General features: G+C 58.2%; 5 protein-coding genes across 5 annotated transcripts; 3 read left to right on the top strand and 2 right to left on the bottom strand.

Annotated features, from left to right (window-relative positions):
• Positions 1 to 3,053: 3,053 nt before the first annotated feature.
• On the top strand, positions 3,054 to 5,009 carry EX895_001608 (uncharacterized protein; the record flags this gene model as incomplete). The annotated part of the gene is made up of 1 exon (XM_029882207.1): positions 3,054 to 5,009. The coding sequence occupies one exon, from the start codon at positions 3,054 to 3,056 to the stop codon at positions 5,007 to 5,009; it is 1,956 nt and encodes a 651-aa protein (XP_029741062.1).
• Positions 5,010 to 6,117: 1,108 nt separating this feature from the next.
• Positions 6,118 to 8,676, bottom strand: EX895_001609 (uncharacterized protein; the record flags this gene model as incomplete). Its single annotated transcript, XM_029882208.1, has 1 exon — positions 6,118 to 8,676. The coding sequence occupies one exon, from the start codon at positions 8,674 to 8,676 to the stop codon at positions 6,118 to 6,120; it is 2,559 nt and encodes an 852-aa protein (XP_029741063.1).
• A 1,566-nt stretch (positions 8,677 to 10,242) lies between these two features.
• EX895_001610 (uncharacterized protein) lies at positions 10,243 to 15,522 on the top strand (the record flags this gene model as incomplete). The annotated part of the gene is made up of 1 exon (XM_029882209.1): positions 10,243 to 15,522. One exon carries the CDS (start codon positions 10,243 to 10,245, stop codon positions 15,520 to 15,522), a length of 5,280 nt encoding a protein of 1,759 aa, XP_029741064.1.
• Positions 15,523 to 15,620: 98 nt separating this feature from the next.
• EX895_001611 (uncharacterized protein) lies at positions 15,621 to 16,247 on the bottom strand (the record flags this gene model as incomplete). The annotated part of the gene is made up of 1 exon (XM_029882210.1): positions 15,621 to 16,247. One exon carries the CDS (start codon positions 16,245 to 16,247, stop codon positions 15,621 to 15,623), a length of 627 nt encoding a protein of 208 aa, XP_029741065.1.
• Positions 16,248 to 16,535: 288 nt separating this feature from the next.
• EX895_001612 (uncharacterized protein) lies at positions 16,536 to 18,755 on the top strand (the record flags this gene model as incomplete). Its single annotated transcript, XM_029882211.1, has 1 exon — positions 16,536 to 18,755. The coding sequence occupies one exon, from the start codon at positions 16,536 to 16,538 to the stop codon at positions 18,753 to 18,755; it is 2,220 nt and encodes a 739-aa protein (XP_029741066.1).
• Positions 18,756 to 18,882: the final 127 nt, after the last annotated feature.

An 18,882-nucleotide genomic window follows, 5' to 3' on the forward strand; every position in this document is an offset into this window, starting at 1 on the left:
GGCCCGATTATTTCTTCTGACTGTGACTGCAAGAGATGCTCTCGAAAGTGGCGTGACACACAGAAGGCGGCAAAAGTGGTCCGACCCGCTTCCACACTTAGCTCTCCACCAAATGGCACCTGGGATGCTCAAGATGAGGCAAGGGCGCCTGCCGCTTGCATCTCGCGATCTACCTTGAGACATGCCGCTTCACCAGTGCTTTGGTTCCACAATATATAGCGACGCCCATCTATATACAAACAACAGGACAAGCGAGAGGTGTCAAGTGCGCTTGATGCGAACGGAACTCTCTCGAGCGACGCTTGTCGTGCTGCGCGGATAGGAAAGCGATGCACATCATCGACGTATGCGTCACGCCCCGTACTGTAGAATGTGCATGCCATGGGAACAGCAAGAAGCGACGTGGATCTGCTCGACTGGCGAGCGCAAAGTCAGCAAGCACTGACATCGAAGCGAGAGCGTCTGAGTTTATTTGTCTCGGGTGTCCTTTTTCGAGCAAGGAAAGGGATCCCGTGAGCTGCTGCTCGCCTAGCTTCGAGCTGCATCTCGCGCTTCAGCGACAGTACTACGTCGGCTCAGCTCTCCACCCTGAGCCGCGCTCGCCTCCACGTCGCGCGCCGTTCGGCTCACCAAGGTTGAGAAACGTTCACAGTGACGTGGGGAAAAGAATCGAACCACACAAGCCCGAATCGAAGTTGCCCACTGTATGCAGCTGCCAGCACCCGTCGATGGCTACAGCTGCGCGGCCCGTCGTCAGGCGATATCAATGCCAGACAAAAGTGGCTTTTGTCGCCTTGAAGCGGAGCTGAAACCGTCAGAATTCGGTCGAGATAAATTAAGAAAGGGTGTTGCTAGATATAGTTGAAAGCGGGCAACGAGAGCACGTTCTAGACCTTGCAATGTGGGCAGTGCAAGAAGACGCAATCGACGCTGGTTGTTGTTGCAGCACGCGGTACTGTAGCTTGCAGCTGGCACGCCAATTTGCTCTTTACCACACACCACGTTGTACAGCGAGTAGAGCGCCAAGCCATACATGCTAGTGCTAGCTCCACAGCATCGTAGCGCTAACAGGACACTCTCTGGTGAAAGCTCTCTTAGCCCCTCGGTTTGCATGCGAAGCAATTTATGTGCGCCGAAATGATCCGACAGCGACAGTTGCACGACTGCTCTTGATACGAATTGACCGGTCGGCTGCGCATAAATAAACCACGTTTGGTCGCAGGAAGGCAGGCAGACAGTCAAAGAGATAGCGAGCTATATCGGAACAACGTCGGCTGCGATGCGAAACGTCTGCAATGCGAGAGATCTGCAATGCGACTGCAATGGGGTCAAGCTTTGGTCCCGACTGGCAGGCAACCCGCGAGAGGTGTTGAGGTAGCGGGATCGACAAAATCAGGAACCATTGTTGAATGGATCTGACGTCCAGAGCGTTGTGCCAAACAGGAAGGTCGACATGCCCGGTCGCTGTGCTTGACCGTGCTGAGAGCTTTTACCCATGCTGGTCCATGGCCCTTGCAGGCGTCGCAAGCTTCCACCGAAGGAACGTTGATGGCTCGCTTCACCAAGGTTGGCTGGAGCCGAACGCGCTAATGCACCTTGGCACAGCTGGTCGCCGAAGCCTTTTTTTCTTTCTTTCGCAAATTGCTCTTCTGTCGTTGCCTTGCTTGGCGTGTCGCGCGTGAGCGACTGGAGTGTTGGTCTCAGCCTCGACTCGCTCACGAACATACTGTAAATTGCTGCTTTTCGCCCTTGTCTCGAGTCTTGCCGCTGGTGCTCGTATTGCTCGTGCTATTCTGCCGCACCGTCTCCTATCCTCGTGTAGGATGTCTCGGCTGCCGCCGGTTTCGTACCACTCCCTGACCAGTCTGGGTCTTAGTGCGGCCCATAGCCCAGGTCTGACGTAGCACAAGTTTCTGGCCACCGTCGTCGGGCCCCTTTGTTCGCCGAGTCGATCCGTTGTGTTGCTCTGTCGATGCAAACACCTTTTCCCGTTGCTCACAAAGTGCGGGTGCGGGGATGCAGAGCACGGAAAAAGAAAAGAAGCGCGGAAGAAGTGGTATAAGTTCTCAAGCACACCGAGCCAATCTCTTCCCAAAGGAGCCCGTGTCGCAGAAAAAGGAAAATCTGCTGCAGCACCGCGGCAGCTGTCAAAGCTTTCCTCCCGATTTTTCCTTTGGCTTACATGTATTACTAAATCCGCAAGGGACTTATTTTTCCCGCAGCTCTTCGCCTCTCTTTTTACCCGGCTACTTTTTCCCACCAAGGACCCTGGATCTCAAGCAGCGGGACGGGCTAAATTGCAGTAGGCTGGGCATGTGTGGGCGAGCTTGCCCTCTGAGCATGATCTGCGGTGATTGCGCTGCTGCTGCAGAGTACTATCTGTGCAGGTGTCTCACAACCCCTTGTCTCCTTTGTCTCCCTTTGTTCGGCTCCAAGTCGGCAGTCAAGCTCAGCCTCAGCTCAAGCCCAGAAGCGCGCACTGTGATGCAGCTGAGCCCTGACGGACAATCCGAAAGTCGAGCGAGCGAGCGAGCGAGCCAGCTTCCGCTACCAACGGATGACAACCGCCGTTCACATCGGTCCAGGACTCCGGCAGTGGTGGTGAACTGCTGCTGCTGCTGCCAAGTTAGGCTGCTGTTTTTTGTTTGTACATGTGTCAAGCCGAGGCCAAAGCAAATCGCATCGAGTTCTAGGCTTGGTGCTTGTCCTGCTTTGCTCCTTGCATGACTCTCCTCAAAAGCACCTTTCTGCGTGGTTCACCAGAGGACGTCGCCGCCGCACCGCCAACCTTGACGCAATCCCGCCCTGACAAGCCCCTCATTGTTCTTTTGGCCTGCTGCAGTCTGCCCCCAAAAGCTTATCCGCAAGGCTAAGCTTGCAACGTCTACACTCGAGCAAACGACCTTCCATATAATCACCTGGGTTCCCCAACTCTCCGTCAATCACCGTCACCGTCACCGTCACCGTCAGCGCCACGCCCTCCTCTCCTACTATCATCACCTCTCCCCCCTCCCGCCCTCGCCCTCGTCCTTCTCGCTTTGCCTTCACTCGCAATGACGGCCTTCTCTACCTCATTGGGTCGGTTCCAGTCCATGCGCAGGCGCGATTCCAAAAAGAAGCCCGTACAGCCCATCGACGTTGACGCTGCAAAGCAATACCATCACCCCGGCCCCTCCTCGGCTGCTTCGACAAGCCTGCTCACACCGCGACCTCATCATTATCGAAGCACCACGCCATCTCCAGCTACACCCGCTGCTAGCACCTTTGCATCTCCCTCGATGGGCCCAGCCAGCACACGCTTCGTCTCTTCTCCTACCTTTGTCTCGTCCACCGCGCTCGCCGCCGACCTCGATTCACTCACCCCTCCGCTCAGCCCTGTTCACCCCAGCAGCGCCGCAGCAGCACAAGCTTCCAAGTCGCCTCTTCGTCGTGCCCTCTCCCGCTCCTTTTTCTTCGGCGGCACACACTCAACCAACCAGCCGTCCCCCGACCCTCGCATCTCGTCGCCCATCCCAAGGCCAGTAGATGTCCCACCAAATCGCGCAACCCGCCCAGCAAGGCCCGCTCGTCCGGCGACCTCTCCCGCGACTGCAGTCTCGCCTAAACCCAATGCTTTCGGCTTCACCGCCGCCGCCATGTCCCGCTCCCAAACCAGCGGCCCCATCATCATCACCCCACCCGTCGACGTCCCCGCTCGACCACGCAGTCGTACCCTCATGCCACCTCTCTCCCCCACAGAGAACCACTCCGATCAGCTCGCCACCTCGCAGCGTTCCACCTCCTCTTCCTGGTCCGCGCGATTCTCTCGTACGCCTTCGCCTGTTCCGTTCATCCACACTGGCACCAGTGCTCCCGACACCTGCGCTGAACTCAGCTCGCCGCGCACCTCGCTCAGGTCCATCCGACAGAGGCATGCTCGCAAGTCGATTCATTCCATCTTTGGCACCTCGCCCGTCAACGCGTCCAGGGTCGCGCCCGAATCCATCGTCGCTGTAGCTACCGCTAAGCCTGTCACCTCGGACGCCGCCCCTCTCCTCTCCTTGCGACGTCGATTGATCCGTCGCGCGTCCGAAGAGTCTTTCCATTGCCGTGGCCCAGACTTTGACGCCCCTCCAGCCGCTGACACCAGGCCCAGCATCGACAACGCATCGGCACACAGCCTCGGCTTGCATGCTCGTCCCGCTCCCGCAGCCGTGCCACGTTCCTCGTCCATGTACTCTTGCTCCCATCCCGCAGCCACTCAGTCCAGCGGAGCAAGACGTATGAGCGAGTTCACCATCTCGTCGTACCAGGAGAAAGCGAATGCCAGCAGCCCCGTACAACCCAACGTCCAAGACATCCTCAGCGAGATTCAAGCCGAACACGATGCAGAACATGCGCTTGCCGGCTTGGGATTTGTCGACCCTGTGCCTGCTGCACCTCGCGTCTTGCCCAAGCGACTGTCGGCCACATCCCAGGCGTCGCTCACCGAAAGCATTCCAGCTTCCACCCTCTCCTCGTCATCCACCGTCTCGCTCTCGTCTGTCGAAAATCAGCTCTCCTCGTCCTGGCCTGACACCCCCACCATGCAAACCTGGTTCTCCACCTGCCCACCTACCCCGCCGTCCTCAATCCGACTTGAGCTCCAATTTCGCTCGCTACCGCCGCCATCTCCCGTACTACTCTCATCGTCGACGATGGCCGAGCGCAACGACACGAAACCGAGACCCTTATCCGGCATCTTTATCTCGTCCAACTCGTCCGTTCTTGACCTCAAGGAGGCCATCGTCACGCGCATGCACGACCTCGGCTACCGTCTCTCGCCCAAGAATCTCTCTCTCATTTTGCATCTCAACGAAGACGTTCGTACCCAATCCAAAACTGCTCTCGGCTTGAACCTCTCTGTCTACGGCAAGAACCCTGCCAAAGTCCTCGACGATAGCAGCAGGCTGCTTTTCGAGGAAGGCGCACAGGAGGAAGACTTGGTCGTCGTAGATTGCGATCCCTCGCATGTCCTCTGGAGTATTTAGTTTCCTTCCTTTTTATATCTGGTTGCCCTATAATCGTCTTCACTGTTCGCTCTCTGCATACCCCTCACGTCCATCGCATCACACCTACAGAAACAAAGATACCTGGCAGCCAGCCCACCGTGAAGCTGCCTCGCAATGCATTCTCGATTTCATCTTAGATTTCCGCTCTTGCGAATTGAATCGTGTGCCGCTACTGACCGGCGCTCGTAAAATCGGTCATGGATCTGATCACCAACAGCCTAGACTGATCTGAGCGGCAGCCCGTGGCTCGGGCCTATGTGAACGGATCTAGCCTTTGTGCACATCTGGACGAGCGTGACATCCAAGTGTGAAACGAGACGGCTGTTTGGATTAAGAGGTGGTTTGCACCAGCTTGAGAACGTCCTTCGATCGCTTCGGCGCTTGAACTCTCAGATTGTGAAGCGACAGGATCGTGGCATTTTGCGAAATGTGCGCAATCAACGTCTTCTTTGGCACGGTTTGACCTCAACTAGACTGAGGGCAAGGGGCGGCAGGCGATTCGTGTTGACATTTTTCGCGACGCTAGACGTCTACATACAGTACTGTAGACGCAAACAATGCGCTTGGACCAGCTCACCCCCAGCTCCATGTGGGGGCTGTCATTGAAGATAAGGCAGGGTTGCGTCTCTGGGTGCCGTTTCTCTTCATACAGTCTGACTACGGGTAAGCACAATGAGTTTTCGGCGAGCACGCTGTCGAGTAGCTTTGCCGCCGGTGCCGACGTTGCGGATGCGGTGCAAGTCAGCAACAAGGATGCCTGCTCGATGTTGGACCACGTCGAATCCGGTGTTCACGGGCCACTTCAGCGTGTGCAAATCCGTGGAATGGGGTCGTTGTGATTGGGTCCGACGCTCAGATTTCTTTTCTGGCTGCTCATTCACCCTCGTTTTCAGAGTTTACGCTCGTTCTTCGTACGCCGGCTCGACTTCCAGTAACACATGGATGATTCAAGCCTCGTGCGATCCATGTTGACAATTGACGCGTGACACCGAGCCGATCCGAAGGCAAACCTAACCACACTTCGCTTATTGCAAACTGTCGACGATCAACGTGTCCATAACAAAAGCATCTCCTACTCTACGAATATTCAATACGGCCAAAGGTCACCAAAGCAATCCACGACATCCTGTACAAGCATCGCCGGCTGCTCGAGCGCAGCAAAGTGGCCACCCTGCTCGTGCCTCCTGTACCACTTGAGATTCACACTGCCCTGGACAAACGACTTGGGCGCCTGGATGATCTCCTTCGGAAAACTCGAATAACCCGTGGGCTGTTTGACAAAGTTGTTTGGGTTGCTGGCTACCTCCGACGGCCCGCGCGGATCGCGGTTTCGATAAGGATAGAAGGACCCGGCGATGGTGTCCGTCGTCTCGTAGAGCGTCAAACTCGCCAAGATGGTCGCAAGCTCGGGATCAGCGTCTGTCCATGCGTACATCTTCTCGGCAATCCAAGCGAGAGTGGCGAGCGGGGAGCGCGAGAGCACCAAACCCAGCGTCGACGGTCGTGTACCGTGCATGGCAGCGTAAGCACTTCCGGTAGCTGCAAACTCGATACCCCGATGCAATTTGTCGCGGTCCTCCCCAGAAAGTGGCGCAGGTATCGCCCCGAGGCTGAGCAGCGAGACCGCCTTCCAAGCCGCTTCGGTCGCGAACTCCGCTGCGTGGCCAACAGCCGCGCCCGCCCCACACAGCGAACGCGAACGCTCACCGTGGGTCCAACTGTCAAACACACCCAGCGCCTTTTTCGACCAACGCTGCGTAGACACCAGGTGAGGCAGCCTCAACACCCAATGCGGTGTCGCCTCTCGCCCGAGCACAGGAAGGACGAGGTTGGGGCCCTGGCTGGGACAAAAGTTGAGATGCACCGCCCGAACGTGATTTGGAAACTGGTTGGCCATGCTCCTCAACACAGCGGCCCCCCAGTCGCCCGCCTGGATCGCATAGTTGTAGTAGCCGAGTGAAGTCATCAACTTGTGCATGATGCGTGCGACGTCCTTGACGAGCAGGTCGCCATCCGGACCCGAATGCGATCCGACGAGTCTTCCTGAGCGCGAATCGCGAGCCAGGCCAGCAGCGGCGCTGGAAAAGAGGTAGCCCGGGTGCGAGGGGACGACGACGTCAAAGTGGATGGGCGTCAAGTTGCCCGGATGCGCTAGCGGCTTGATGACGTCGAGAAACTCGTGGAACGACCCGGGCCATCCATGTAGCAGAAGCAGAGGAATCACTTTTACATTGAATCCAGCAGCGGGAGGGTTGGCGCGTTCGTGGATGAAGTGGACATCGACGTCTTCGATGAGCACCTTGTAGTGGGAGAAAGACGAGATGCGCGCCTGTTCGGCTGCCCAGGTGTCGTGATCAGGGCCTAGTCGATCGGTGGTGCTGTGTCGGATTCGGATGGAATCGTCTAGCTCTTCGTTGGGGGATGTAGAGTCGGCAGCTTGAGAGCGGAGAAAGGGGATCCAAGCATCGCGTAGTTGGCAGAAACGTTGATGGGTTAAGCCGAGACGCTCGTAGTCGCCTTCAAAGTGGGCCTTGGAAGGAAGGTGACGCTGTGCATCGGTCTCGATACGTTGGATGAGGTCGTCGATGCGATCTTGGGAGATGGTGGGATCAAATTCTCTCACCACAAACGACTGCATACTGGAGCCGACCAGCTTGTCGTCGGGTTGGCTGTCGAGCGGTCCCTTTTCGTTGAGCGAGTCGCCATGAGCTGCGCCGTTCACGAGCGAAAAGCTTGGCTGCACACCGTGTTCTCCGCCGCGATAGACAGAGTGAACGGCGGGCTTTTCGTTGAACAGGTTCCAAAACTCATGTCCTTCCAAAGCGCGTTCTAGGTAGCGAGGCAGGGTCTGGCCCGCATTTTCTGCGATAGGACGGGGTAAGACGGAGACATGATTTTCCTCAAGCAGCTCGCTAACCCATCTTTGAGCCGTCTGTGGACCATCGTCTGGGTGGTCTGGCAGTACGGGACGTAGAAAGCGAAAGAGTTGCCACCAATCGTAGACGCGGGTGTCCGAGACGATCCAGCGTCGACCCCAGCCGGCCGAATTGCTCTTGTGAAGTAGCACGATAGCTCTGGCTACATCTTTTCCGTGAACGAAATGGACGCTGCCTTTGAGAGAAAGAAGCTCTTTGGACGCACCAACACGCGAGGCAAAGTTCCTAGGTTGTCGCTGATCGCCGTACAGCCCAGCGAGATTTAGAACAGCGGCTTTCGCCGAGGCGAGATCTAGAAGGCGTTGCTCGGCAGCCGCTCGTGCATTTGAGGTGTCGAACGGGGATGAAGATGAACTCCTGCCGGGGCCCCAGATACCGGAGCTTCCCAGCTGGATCCATCGCGTGGAACCGTGCAGCTCTTGATACTGGCGGACAAGATCATCAACCTGCTGCACGTTCTTGATCGGGAAGATGATGACAACGGTGGATGCACGTGGAAGTGGACGAAGAGACTGCCTGGTGACGTGGTCACTGAGCTCAAACTGAATCCTGTGGCGATGGTCGGGATGCTTCTCGTCCGGAGGAGAGCGCGAGGTGTAGGCGTAGCTGAATCTCTGTTCCTGGAGCAGTGGGATGAGGAAGGTTCCTGTCCAGCCGGATCCCAGCAGCAGGGCGTCGACCGAGCCTACAGAAGTAGCAGTGCGGGACATGGCGATAAAGAAGGCTCTCTGTGGTGCTCAAGATGGATGGCGTCAAGAGGGTGGAAGCGAGACTGGCAAAGCGTTGATCTGAGCGGTCACCAAGAAACCTCCACTTTGCCCAAATAGTTGGGCTGTGGCTTGCTTCGCTCTAACATCCGTCCGCCTCAACCAAAAAACGCATGCGCTCAACGTGACTGCAGAAAAATTGCAAACACCAGAAAGGGAAAGTCAGCAATGAGCGATGGATGGTGTCAAGCATCCAATGTCTGGGCTTAGTGATGCGCATGCAGAGGGATCAGCCGCTGCTCATGGCGTGGGTAAAGCTGGTTCGGTGAATGAAAATCTGGCGCCCTTGCAAAGCTGGCGGATGCTCTTACGGGACAACGTGCAAGAAGAGCTCCAACTGCTGCTCTTGACGTGGGACCGTCTTTATGCGGCTTGTGTACGGTCACGCTAAGAAACGGTGACCGAGGAGCGACATGGAGCGAACAACCAAGTATACGAGGTCTGTTGGGTATGTTATGACGACGAGGCAGTGTGCAGACGACCAAATGGACCTGCGCTCACGTGGAGGTGTTGGTGAGTGTCGTTGATCTTACTGCAGCCACACAGTAAAACTTGGAAGCGTTGATGCTCGGACAATTGCAAAAAAAGAAGAGCCTAAACGGGAGAGACACGGGACTAGATGCGTTCGCCCTGTTTCGCTTTTGCTTGCTCATAAAAGACCAAAAACGCACGCTAATCGTTAGCATCATTGGTCGTGGGGCGCGGTCCCCAACTCAGAACCGAAGCTGCTACTGGTTTGCAGTACCAATGTAGCGTATACCGTAACAAAGGGCAGATTACTTGAAAGCTGCTCTGCGGCAGCAACGACTTGTCTGGCTCCCCATGGGCGGGGCGACTTGCTCAGCTGACCGAGAGTGGGCAAACAGGGGCCAAGAGTAGATACAGTAGATGCCCAGCAAATTCATTTTGAAATCAATGAAGTGTCAGGGGAGCAGCGAGCGAATCGGGAAGGCCCGCCTCAATCGTTGCTGCTGCTGCTGCTGCTGCCGCCGCCGCCCTGATTCAGACTGGATTTGCAATACAGCGCGTGGGTCGCGGCCCTGAAGCGTGTGTCTGAGAATCAAGTGGATTTTCGTGTTGGTCTCTTTGTTTCGACCACTACTTTGCATGCATCGGCACACGTCTGTCTGCGCATCCGCCCAAATTTCAACTCCGAGTTGCATCCTCGAATTCGCCTAATGTTTCCGTTTGACCGGCTCAGCTAGCCCAGCCTGATCCTCCTCCATCATCTAGTCAATCATCATCATCATCCTCACCACCACCACCACCACCACTGCGGCCACCAGCCACTGTCAAGCGAACAACAGGCCGGCATCGGAGCGTCGATCGCCCGCATCGCATAGCCTTGCATTCGCACCATCATCTGCACGCTACTTGATACACCCGCCAACGCAAAGCATATATCACTGGCATCACGCATACCCACATCACCTCGAGCATTCACTATGCACCCGTAGCGCGTCCTTGACATTGGCCTTCTCTTTCACCACACTTGGCTTCGGCGGCAATATGAAGACACCCGAGTTCGAATCCTCGCCCTTCCTGTCCGGCGCGGCTGGCTTCGGTCTCGGCGATGCAGGTGTCCACCTCGCTTCCACCTCTTCCACTTCCTCGCCTAGCTCTCCCTCCGTTACAAGAACTCCAAGATGGGGCAGCATACGCCAACGCTTCAGCAGCATTCACTCGCGCGACAGCTTCTCGGTCCCTGTCGACAGCGTTGATGATGCCATGTGGGACAAGAACGACGCCGCTTTCCTCGAGGAAGTGGCCCGCAATTCGCCCCTCCTCCTCAGCTCACCAGATCGCTTCGAGTCGCCAGCTGCCATACTTCAAGACGCTTACGCCGGCCGCGCTTCCTTGTCTTCGTCCCGCGTTAACAGCTCCAGTCCACACATCGAAACAGATCCCCATGTCAGTTCGACTCGTCGCCAGTCACACCAGCCAACATCACGATACGCTTCTTCCTCCACTCCAGCGACTGCATTCGCCTTTCCCGCTTCCATGCCTTCCGTCCACGATTCCAAAACCAGCTCGGCCATGTCGATTTCGGCATCCACCACCACATCCTCACCTCACTTGATGCGAAAGATGTCCTCCAGAACCGCACTGCCCGATTTGCCCGAGCAAAAACATGTTGACGATGCCGGCTCGTTTTCGCGTCCTTCCACCTCTTCCTCATCGACTGCATCCATGGGTCCGCCTGTCTTGCCTCCCACCGCATCCTCGACCTATTCGATGTCCGCATCCTTCGCCAATCCTCACCTGCTTCGGTCTCCCGGTGGCAGGAGCAGTTCCCACTCGAGCGTTGCATCCAGCCCCGTCCTTGCTCAGAGCGTTCACTCAGGAAGCGAGGCAGCTCGTTCTGCCAACTCGGATCAGTACCCGCGTTCCCCGTCCCTGCACAGCTCCTCGTCTTTCACCGCTTCCGGCTACGTTTTTGGCTCGCTCGACGATCGCAGCGCTGCTCTCGACGGCCGCGTACGGATTAATTCCTCCAATTCGGTCGTGAGTTCGCCACTTGCATCCTCCAGTTCAGCCATCGATCGTCGCCCAAGTCGAAGCCTCATGGGCAGCCCACTGGCTCTTGGAAGTTCTTTCTCCTACTCTCGACCTGCCAGCCCAGAAGTGCTTCTACATGGTCAACTGCCGACTGCTTTCTCCGCCGCAAGACACGCAGCAACGGAGGACGCCACTTCCTCTCCCTTCGGTCGTCCTCCATCCATCGCAGGCGTGCTCGATTCGCCTCAGCTCGCTTCGTCATTCAGCCACACTCTCGCAACCGAGCTTCCCGTGCATTCCGACGACGATGCTGCCACGGCCCGTGCAAAGCGAGAGGCAACTGCTAGCATGCGAGGCGTCCCCGGCAGCCCCAGAAGAAAGAGGAGCGCCGCTGTCGCACCGACACCACCAGCCGTCGCCTTTTCACCAAGCGCCATCGAGCCAGTCCCAAATAGCGCTAATGCCGGCGCTCATGTTCGCAAGCACACCAAGAACAAGAGCAGCTTGGTCTCGGGACTCCGCAAGTTGATCAGCAAGAGAGATAAAGAGGACAAGACTGCTGTCCTTCCTGCGTCTCACACGGCTTCGGCTGACGGCTCGCCCGAGCAGGCGGCCATCTCCGGCGAGCCTGCGTTTAGTGGCTCCGGACTTAATCTTTTAGGATTGGCGCCAGACGCCTTGGGCTCGCAGACAACCGTTCAAGGATCGCACGACCTCGCCGCTCACCCGACAGGCAACAACAATGCTGTCGCCCACACTTCACCACGTCTGTCGCGCATGTCTCCGTCTTTGGACCTCTTGCGGAATGCGAGTACTACGCCCAGAAGTCCACGAGCAGAACCATCGCAGCATGCCGTGCCAGCATCACCCTACTCGCGCGCAATGAGCATCGACATCGCTCGACCGCTCCGCGAAGTGCTCCTTCCGCGATCACGTAGGGATTTCAGCGGCAAGGCGGTGCCTCGTTCAAGCGTTATTGAACACATTTCGCACAATGAGGTTCGCAGATTGACAGGCAATTCAGGGCCGGTCATCTTGCAGACGCAACGGGAGCTCGCCGAGCATCGATCTCGATACAACAAGGTCGCCCCAGCCTCTGGCCTGCCGGACATCGCTGATCTCCACACGCACCGCGTACCCCCCGACACTACTCACGGGCTTCGAGCGACGAGTGTAACGGACCTTGCCGTGTCACAATCGCTGTCAAGGTCACCACGAAGCGAGCAAGCCGCCTTGCAGGATGCCGGTTCCATTGAGCTCCTCACGCCGTCTAGCAGCGTTGGAGCAACCAACGGCATCGACAGCAGCAGCTACATGGGCGGGGGGATGGCTTCGTCCGGTTCATCGTTTGTTTCTGCTAGCACAGCAGCCACAGATCCATCCGTGACGCTGCGGCCGCCTTTTTCGTTCCAGCCTCAATCGTACAGGCCGTACTCGCGCGAATCGCGTACGTCTTCCAAGATGCAACCCAGCCCTGATTCGAGCCCGTCGCTTGACACGGCGAGCGGCTACCACAAGCCTTCTCATCGCAGCGTTCTGTCTCTGGGCTCGCATGTCGCCCCCATCGGCAGCCACGGTGGTCCAACGTCAGAGGCATCCTGCAACGCAGCATCGGTACTCATGCCTCCGCCTTCTGGCGTACCGGCCAGCAAACGCGGCCACAACAGCCGTCGCTCACTCAGCAGCCTTGTCGGCAACAGGACATGGTCGAGCTTCCTAGGCTCGCCTGCTCTTGGCAGCAGCAGCTCCCATTCGCACCATCCTCACCACAAGCGCGTGTCTGCTGCTACAATCTCGCGACCCTTGTCGGTGTCTTCGTCGGCCTTCTCGAACGACTTTGACGGTAGCAATAGCGAGCCAGATGCTGCTACGGCTGCGACTGGCGATCTGACATTGCGTGCGTCAGATTTTGCAGGAGCGGATGTTAGCTCGTCGCGTGTTCGGCTCGACTCGAATATTTCGGAACCGGGATGCGAGTCAGTCGGAGCGATAAATTCGAGTTTCAACAGCATGCACGGCCGTTCTTCTTGGCAGTTCGCTGCTCCTCCTCGGCCACCCTCGGGCCCACACGCGCTTGCCCTTGCTCCACACGCACTGACGGGAGCAGCAGCACTACCACCGGTCGTTTCATCTTCCAGCTCGCATCACTCTCATCAATCGCATCATTCGCATCAGAGCTACCATTCGTACAGTTCTGCACCGGCCTCTGCCCGTCCCTCGGCCGCTTTTGCACCTTCCTCAGCATCGCATCGCCTCATACCCACGTCCTTGTCGTCCTCATCGCTGTCCAGCTCGGCTCTTCGCCAACAGCAAGGACACTTGCCTCATCCGCTTCGACGTCCCACCACCGGCGACGGCTCCGCTTCCCCTACCGTTGCCAGTAGCAGTAGCAGCGACACTTTCCAGTCCAACGGCGCTCCTCTGATCCAGTCACCGTCGCTCGAGAACCTGGGAAGAGACCGCACAGCCGCGTTAAAGCTTCCTGCGTCCACTGCGCTCGGCTTCTCGTCTGCACCTCGTCCTTCGTACGCGGGACATCGCCTGTCTGCTTCAGGATCGTCGCTCTCGCACCGCAAGCGTCCTTCGTTTGGTCTCGCCATCGAGGCTGCGGCCCATTCCGCCTTTGACAGCATCCCGAGTCCTCTGCTGCGCACGCGTCACAGCTCACTAGCGCTTACCGAAGGTGTAGCGCCCGAGCGACCTTTCTCCACGTCTTCGGCGTCCGCCGCTCGAACACCGTCTGGCAGCTCGTTCAGCACCAGTCCCAACGAATCGGCTCGTGTTTCTGCCGCAACGCTCTCGTCGACCCACGATCACGACGACAACGTCGAGATCGAGACGCTTCGCGAAGGCAGTCCCGTGAAAGCAAGCTACGGCGACTCGAGCCCGTTCCTGGCTTCGACGCCCGCTCTGGAAAGCGCCATGGCAGCTGTTTCGCTTCAGCCCTCCAACCACCGCCATTCGGTCTCGGTGCCTATGGATGAAGGCGATTCGCCACGACAGCACATGGAGGAGAGCTGGAACCGCACAACGGATGGTGCCGCGGTGTTTGCCGCTTACCTCGACGCGGAGGACGCGTTTGAACTGCAACAACAGCAGCAGCCGCAACAGCACGTGTCCCGCCAGTATATGATCCACTCTCCCAACGAGGAGGAGGGACCTGCGCTCGCCGTTGCGGCGACGAACTCGTCGTCGTCGGGTCGTCTCAGCCAGGCATCCAAGGACATTGCATTTGGCTCCATCGCAGGCATGGTGAGCAAAGTGTTCGAGCATCCGTTTGACCTTGTCAAGGTACGGCTGCAGACGCAGTCGGCAGACCGTCCCGCTCGCTACGCCGGTGCATTCGACTGCTTCAAGCAGACCTACCTGCAAGAGGGCATTCGCGGGCTCTACCGTGGTCTGAGCATGCCCGTGTTTGGCGCGACGCTCGAAAACGCCTGCTTGTTCTTCACGTACAATCAGATCCAGTCGGCGATCCGGTGGTTCAATGGAGAGGCCAGGAGCAGCTCCGCGGCCAAAGCGGATGCCGAGTCGCCGCTGTCGATCCCGCAGCTTGCGATCGCGGCGGCGGGCGCAGGGTCGGTGACGAGCTTGGTGCTGACGCCGATCGAGCTGATCAAGTGCAAGATGCAGGTGCAGATGATCACGCGTGAGCAGCATGCCCCGGTCACTGCGGGTTCTGTTGGGCAAGCGCAACTGCAGCAGACACGATCGCTGTACACGAGTGCTGTGCGATCTGCAACGTCCAACCAGCAGACGCTCAAGACACTCGACGGACCACTGGCGCTGCTCCGGCGTACGATTGCCACAGACGGTATTCGCGGGTTGTGGCTCGGCCAGACGGGCACGCTGCTTCGTGAAACCGGCGGTGGTATCGCCTGGTTCCTTGCGTTCGAAAGCTGCTCGCGCTACCTGATCGCACGCAAGAAGCTGCAGTGGAGGCGCGATGATGTGACCAAGAAAGACCTCAGCTCGCTTGAACTCGTCGGTGCTGGAGCTCTGGCGGGTGTCAGCTACAACGTCGTACTCTTCCCCGCCGACTCGGTCAAGTCAACCATGCAGACCGAACAGGAGATGCGCGCCGTCTCGTCGTCGTCGACAGCAAAAGCAGGCGAGAAGTGGAAGGGCACCGGGTTCTACGACACGTTCAAGAAGATCTACAAGACGCGCGGGCTGAGGGGGCTGTATGCCGGATGTGGCGTCACCTGTTTGCGAAGCGCGCCGAGCAGCGCGATCATCTTTTTGATGTACAACAAGTTGGAGAAGCTGAGTGACGAGTATGGACTCTAGAGGAGATCGGATAGATATAGATAATACATCTTGTTATTGGGCATGGACTGCCTGCACGGTTCATTCGGTGTTTGTGGAAGTGTTGGGGGTTGATGGTTCTACTCGTCGAAGTTGAAGCTGAGACCTTTGCCCGGTTTGCCCGGTTTCACTTTCTTTGGCTTTTGCTTGTTCGGCTTGTCCTTTGTGGATGGGGACGGTGACGGTGGTGGTGGGGGGTTACGTTGTTGCTGGATGAGCCTTTTCACGTCGTCCAGAGGATTTGGTTTTGCGCTGGACGACGAGGTGGTTCGTATCGTTTTGTGCGTATCGTCGTTGTTGGACAAGTCAACGGGAAGACGCCGCTTCTTTGTCACACCCACAGCAGTAGCATCGGCGATGTTCTGCGCCGGCTGTTCCTTGGCCGGGGGCTCGTCGCGCTGTTGCTGTTGCTTGAGCCGCACGGCTTCGTCATGGGAAATGTGTTTGCCTTCCTTGAGTACGACGACCTGCGCGCCGTGGATCTCGTCGTCGCTGTCGATACCATCCCCATCGCCGTCCTGTGGTCTGCCTTTTCCGGCGGAAGAAGAGGACGAGGCGACGAGGGAATCCAGCTCATCGCGATGCGACGCGGAGCCGTAGCGTGAAGAGGACGAGACTTGTGCTTGCAACGCTTTGAGGAATTTGGGCGTATCGGGCGCACGGTATTCGAGCGACCGCGATGCGAGGTTGCCTTTTCGTCCCGACATTGCGAGCGACAAAGGGATGAGGTTCAGTGCGCCGGGTGATGGGATGGGGTGAGAAATGGTGGAAAGGAGGGAGAGAGAGCGGGAAGGATTTGGTCGGTTGGACCCTGAGAAGCGCCGTCTTTGTGGAGGGATTGGCAAACCGAGGGACCTCCACTGATCAGTGCGAGCCCGAGTCCGAAGGGTCCTTCCCGGCCTCCAGCAGGACCATACTCATTGCGTACAGCGCTACCTCAACACGACATGCACATCTAATGCAACATCGCCTGGCGTCCCTTCATTCCCTGCGCCATGACCGCCAACGCCTCCTCACCGGTGTCAAGTTGGCTGCCTGACCACGCCACCACACCAGCCTTTCCCTCGCTTGGCTTGTTGATCTCGCCGCGCGCCATCCCACTCTATCTCATCCTCGCCTTCTACCTCCTCTCCTACCTGCCATCGCTTCTCGAACGCCTGTTCACTCCGGCCGCCACGCCCTCCACCTCCGCCTTCGTCGTACCCGCTGAAACTCGACACGCGCGCTTCCTACCCACCACCTCCACCCACGCCTTCCGCTACAACACGCTGTACCTCGCGCTGCGGCTGGACCGGCTCGAGCGGCGTGCACTCGATACTGGGCATGCGTTCGCGTGGAAGGGCGCCGTGTTCCAGCCTGAGTTTGTGGATCATGCCGCGCTGGCTGAACGACGCGGGGTTACTCCTGCTGGTGCGGGGGTGGCGGGGGCAGAGGAGGCGAGGGACGCGTGGAAGGCCAAAATGCGCGCGGTGGAGCGCATCGAAAGGCTCAGGCTGGAGGAGAAGCGCGGGAGGAATGATCGGATGACGTGGTCGCTGACGGGCCTGCATCCGGATGGGTATCTGAGGACGCATATACCGCTCGAGGCGGGTGATCAGCAAGAGAAAGGGAAGTGGATTTCAGGGTCGATCCTGTTGAAGCTGGCGTATGAGCTGCGGGAACGAGGGTTCTTGACGGTCGGGCCCCAGGATAGTGACGGAGATGGAAAGGACTGGAGGCACGAACTGGGTCACGTATGGACGGTGACCATGCCGTCGATCGCGGGCATCACCGGAATCAACCCGCTTACCGTGCACTTCTGCTACCGCCCTCACGGCTTCATCGCCAGCACCGCTGCCAAAGGGCCCAAGCAGGAGGAGGAGAGAGGATCGTTCTGGCTTGTGGTTCTGGAAGTGCACAACACGTTCAGCGAGCGTCACATCTACATCCTCGAGGCAGGCAAAAACGAAGACACCACCTCAGACGCACAAGGGTCGAACACAAGGGGTGGCTACGACCATCAATGGACCTTCCCGCGCGCATTTCACGTTTCGCCGTTCAACGATCGAGGCGGATTCTACCGGCTGTTCCTCAAAGAGCCGTTCGGTCCGCAGCCCAACGCGTTTGTGCTGGGTGTCCGGCTGCTTCTGCTCGTAGAATCGCCCGACGCTGAGCCGCAAGGGGGCCCAAAGTTGGTAAAGAAGCTTATGGCGACGCTCGACTCTGTTTCGCCATCACCACCCGCAAAAGCGACCACTCATGCTCACACGGGCAGGCGCGTGCGGCCGCTCTCAGCAGCTACACTGTACGCTGCGCTCATGCGTCAACCCGTCGACTTGTTCCTGACCTTCGTCCGCATCCTGTACCAAGCAGGCAAGCTGCACTTCGCCAAGAGGCTCGATGCGTTTGGTCGGCCGGACATGGTTCAGTCGTCGGAAACGCAGTCCGCGGACCGCTTCGACGGCGTGGGACTCCCGCCGGCGCTTAACCGCATTCAACTGCATCGCAAAGCTGCGGCTGCGAGCGGTGATGGTGATGGTGGGGTGATGTACCCGGAGCCAGGATGGGCGGAATTGGTAGCGAAAGAGTATGTCAAAGAGGTGGTGCAGCGAAGGGCGAATGAGCTGCAGGCGGCGGGTGAACGGTGGACGGTGCAGATTGTGTCGACGGATCCGGCGGATTCTGGGCTGCACATATCAAGCGCAGAAGGGGAGAAGGGCGGGAGGCAGTTGGTGCTATACACACGATCGTACGGAATATACGTGGACCTGATGACGTACACCCCGCCCCGACTAGCCTTCTTGCTAGGAAGCATCGTATCGCGACGATGGGGCGTCACCTCGCTCGACGATTTCAACGCCTTCTTCGCCAATCCTCTCACCCCGTGCACCGGTATCAGGAGACGACATGTGAACTTCCTCCTCACATCCGCATCCCACGACCGCGCGCAGGCAGAACAGCTCCTGCGGGACTACGGAATCGATGCCGACACGGTTCGCGGAGGGGATGAAGGAGGCTGGAAGGTGACAGTGGCACTGTGGTTGGGATTCGTGGCGGCAGTAGCGGAGAAAAAGGTATTTGCATGGCTGGGTGCGAGGTACGTCAAGGGTACTGAGCCGTGGTTGTCGCTTGAGCGCGGGTTAGCGTACGTAAAATTGCGCAAGAACCAGGCCGAAGAGGTGCCAGGTGACGAGGTCGGTTGGGATTCCCGCTTGGGCAGCGTGTATCGTGCGTAGATTCTCGTCGTTCCTGCACGGCATGGACTTTGCTTTGTGATTCGGGATGCTGATCTGCTCAATCAATGATGCTTGTTGGTGTAAGAGGTGCCGTGTGATGGTGGGAGGTGCGGACGGAAAAAGCTTG

Source organism: Sporisorium graminicola, chromosome SGRAM_12 (genome assembly GCF_005498985.1).
Source record: "Sporisorium graminicola strain CBS 10092 chromosome SGRAM_12, whole genome shotgun sequence".
In the NCBI taxonomy this organism is placed as follows: Eukaryota; Fungi; Basidiomycota; class Ustilaginomycetes; order Ustilaginales; family Ustilaginaceae; genus Sporisorium; species Sporisorium graminicola.